The 3966-nt window shown below is 39.4% G+C and overlaps 1 protein-coding gene across 1 annotated transcript; it reads right to left on the reverse strand.

Annotated features, from left to right (window-relative positions):
- Positions 1–962: 962 nt before the first annotated feature.
- LOC147604687 (uncharacterized) lies at positions 963–2194 on the reverse strand. The gene is made up of 3 exons (XM_086794529.1): positions 1796–2194; positions 1499–1553; positions 963–1406 (listed from the first exon to the last, which is right to left on the reverse strand). Exons 1-3 carry the CDS (start codon positions 2106–2108, stop codon positions 1256–1258), a joined length of 519 nt encoding a protein of 172 aa, XP_086650655.1. The 5' UTR covers positions 2109–2194; the 3' UTR covers positions 963–1255.
- Positions 2195–3966: the final 1772 nt, after the last annotated feature.

A 3966-nucleotide genomic window follows, 5' to 3' on the forward strand; every position in this document is an offset into this window, starting at 1 on the left:
GCTTGAAGCACTATATAAGATGCAAAGTTTCATTTGCTCATCTTACAGCTCTTAAGAAACCTTTGAAGTGCAAGAAAAGTCATCATCTGAAGCAAGAAGCACCCCCACATCAATAGATGATCCATAATTCAGCATCCTAGAGCTCAAAAATGATCCATAATTCAGCATCCTAGAGCTCAACTGGCATTAGCCTCATTATGGTTCAGCCCAATGAGCAATTCATGTTCCACTTCTTCAAATCAACCTGCTGGTAACACCCATTTTTACTTTGAATTGCACGATACACAAATTGCAATGTCAGCCCTTCAGTGGGTGGGTGTTTATGGCCCAGCCGGATGTTCTCCCCCTCTTTTCTACTCCCTTTCTTCTCCACTTCCATTCTCTCCATGCCTCTTCCAAATTTTAATTTAGCACACTCCTGCTAGAGCTTAGGATTTGATCAAAGGCAGCAATGAGATTTTTCTCGTGGTACACAATGATGAGCTAGCCAGCATAAAGCCAAAAAAATCCCACACACCATGGAAGCCTTCCTCGCTAACCTAATAATAGCTACCATCTTACTTTTTGCCATGTCGTCATGTTCTTAGTTGAGCATGGTTCCATCCGTAGATACATTGATGAAGACTGAAAATCCAACCTACATGAGTACGAAATGTCCCGACCCTCATCATGCCATACATATAGTTTAACAAAATCAGGTATACTCAGCCCAACGTTTTCTCCACCCCTATGAAACATGCCCGCATATTTGAAACCTCCGAATTTGAGTAAGACATGTCAGAACCCTCTTGATACCATGCATACAACATGATCTGGTTAATTGTATTGATTTATTATGACGAGATTACGAGGTGCTAAAATATAGGTTGTCATAGAAGACTCCCTACAAGCAACATCTGCACTGCATCCAAGGCATTAGCATTGGTATTAACTACCATTGCTCTTAAGAGACGACATGTGACTTTCCTGCATTGCATCCAGTCCCATTAGAGAAAGAACAAGATCGAAATCCTACTTAAGAATACAAACCTTGAAAACACCTAGTAAAGTTAAGGAAAGCTGTGTGTCAGCATTATGATTTACAAATATATATATATATATATATATATATATATATATATATATATAGCACAAGCACAGACGCACTGAAATCCAAAGCCTAGAAAAGTTATTACGTCCAGCTATGCATACCATTAAAATATCTGCTAATTTAGAACTGAAAGACTAAAAAGAAGAAAAACATCTAAGCCGAAGATTAGGTGGCCTGAACTTCAGCATCCTCTTTGACTGATGCCTGCTTGCAGTTTTTAGTCTTGAAGTCCTTCACTGCAGCCTTGATAGCGTCCTCGGCCAGCATAGAGCAGTGAAGCTTAACTGGTGGTAGGGACAAGTGCTTTGCAATATCACTGAAATTTCACCCAAAAAAAAAAAAAGTTAACTGCTGCCTTCAAGCAATACTGATGATGTGAGGGCAAAAGGAGAAAACAAGGGAGCTAACCTGTTTTTTATGGTCATGACTTCTTCCATGGGCTTGCCTTTGATCCATTCGGTGGCTGGAAAGCCATATAACTTCTTAGAAAGAAAAGAAAACCCTAACGGCACGAGAAACCCTAATCTCCTTTATGGCCGTGACTTCTACTCATGGAAGAAAACGATAAACCCTAATTTCATTTTATGATCATAACATCTTCGATGGGCCTGCCTTTAATCCACTCAATGACTGGAAAGCCATACTTCTTCTTAAAATGAAAACCCTGACAACACGAAAAACCCTAATCTTACGAGCAAAACCGACCTACGGAGGAGGAAGCGATGGCGGAGCCGCAACCGAAGGTCTTGAAGCACGAGTCCACGATCTTCCCGGTGTCGGGGTCGACCTTGATCTGCAGCTTCATCACGTCTCCGCAGGCGGGAGCCCCCACCAGGCCAGTGCCCACGTAAGGGTCGTTCTTGTCGAAGGCACCCACGTTGCGAGGGTTGTTGTAGTGATCGACTACATTCTCGTGGTAGCAGGCGCGATGGGCCATCATGTAAGAGGAGGGCACGGCCCTGCCGCCCCGCCGCGCCCCTACGGCCCGGACGGCGATGGTGACGAGGGAACCACGCATGGCTGTTTAATCAGAGTAGTGTGGCTGTAACAGAAGAGATGCCCTCGGAGGGAGAAGCGCATCGCAAGAGGCAAGAAGGCCCATATGTACCAACCTTTTAGACTTAGAGTCGGCGGCGTACTCTAATTTTCTCATACCAAAATGTTGTTTTGCATTTTATTAAATATATTCTGAGAGTTTTTCAAGAATACTAGTGGCATAGTAAGAGAGATTCTTTCATGCATATGTTGTTTTGCATTTATTAAATACTAGTACTTAACCCGTGCATTGCTGCTGTATGTAAAAGATATTAAGAAATGAAACACAAGAATGGTAGCCTTCCTACAAAGGGTCAATCTAATGGATTTTTTCCTCTTATTTTTTAGAAATCCATGATTTCTTTTCTCTCTCCTCTCCTTGTGCATTGGTTGTCCATGGTTAATATGTAATATTATGAGAGTTTTTCTTGCATGTATAAATACACATACTCGTCCTCGAGGGAGAGGAGAGATAGGCCTTATATTTGAAGTCCATTTTAGGGCTCATAGTCCTCAACTTGGCTACCTACATATGAACACACCATGCTTGCCATATATACATCCATGTAGGAGCTCCTAAAGCATTTAGTTTTCTTTGAATAAAGCACCAAACTTGGCATAAATATACATCTAGTATTCTAACCCAGTGTAGTGGGTGACAATCTTAACACACATGAGCAAAGCATTAAAACAATCTTCGAGCGACGGGATTATCTCTCCTTGGAAGCCTATACTCCTCACCTCCATCTGGCCAAAAATATATATATAAGATAATAACATTAGCTCTATTGAAAGATTTAATTCTAAAACAAAAAAAAACTGAAACATAAAACCTTACAAAACTCATTCGATGGATCAATATTTGAGATGAATGACGTTTGAACAGGCTTGTAGACAGCAAATCAAAAATTTCTGTAATGTCCAGTGCCTATGCACCAAAAATCTAACTTAAACATTACATGTACATGAAGCTGATCCGCAATCACTCGTAATCGTAGATTGTAAATTTCAAGGATCCCAAAGCTCTCGCTAAGTGTCTGAACCATAGAAACCTAGCAATAATCTAGGTTCAAAAAAATAAAAATATTCCTTGTTTCAAAAAAAATATTAATAAAATTTTATATTTACAATTAAACATAAAAACTACATAAAAAGCAAGTTTTTATACCATAATACACATGCACTTTAAAAGTAAGTTTTTATATCGTAGTACACGTGCACTCCAATCATTAGAGATGTCGTTGCTTGTTCTTCCCAAAACAGGGGGGTCTATGATTAAGCCATGAAGATTAAATAGATTATGGTAAAAAATGATGACTATATTATAGCAACATCGCGACAAATACCTTCAGTATCTTTTCAATCGCCACTATAAATAAATGAAAATGATCTCCTTCCCAAAGCAATGTTACCCATGATATCAAATATAATACTACACTAATCAAATACGATACCTTCAATATCTTGTCCATCGCCACCCATAAATAAATGAAAAAGATCTCCTTCCCACATCCATCCTAAGCAATATTACCCATGATATCAAATACAATACTACACTAATCATTTATGCAAGATTTTGAGCTCTCTCTCTCTCTCTCTCTCTCTCTCTCTCTCTCTCTCTTTGGATGTTAAGTATGTTGAACCAAGCAAGAGAAATTAATAATGTCACTATAAATAAAAGCAAGTCAAAAGCAAAACATTTGTTTATCCAAATGTTATAAAAACAAAGATGAACTCACCGTGTCCCTATAGCCATCTCAAGAATTTGAACCACCTCTTGAGCAAGAGTTGGGACACTCCATTCTTGTGGATCTACATGGTGGCTTTACCTCAATGCCAAC

Source organism: Cibotium barometz, chromosome 61 (assembly GCF_041138505.1).
Source record: "Cibotium barometz isolate CiBa-2024 chromosome 61, ASM4113850v1, whole genome shotgun sequence".
NCBI lineage: Eukaryota > Viridiplantae > Streptophyta > Polypodiopsida > Cyatheales > Cibotiaceae > Cibotium > Cibotium barometz.

Excerpts from the sequence above, each read along its gene's own strand:
- LOC147604687 (XM_086794529.1), bottom strand. The coding sequence starts at position 2,108 with ATGCGTGGTTCCCTCGTCACCATCGCCGTCCGGGCCGTAGGGGCGCGG. Across the intron at positions 1,554-1,795 it reads CATCGCTTCCTCCTCCGTAG|CCACCGAATGGATCAAAGGC; the intron begins GTCGGTTTTGCT and ends ATGGCTTTCCAG. Across the intron at positions 1,407-1,498 it reads GTCATGACCATAAAAAACAG|TGATATTGCAAAGCACTTGT; the intron begins GTTAGCTCCCTT and ends GTGAAATTTCAG.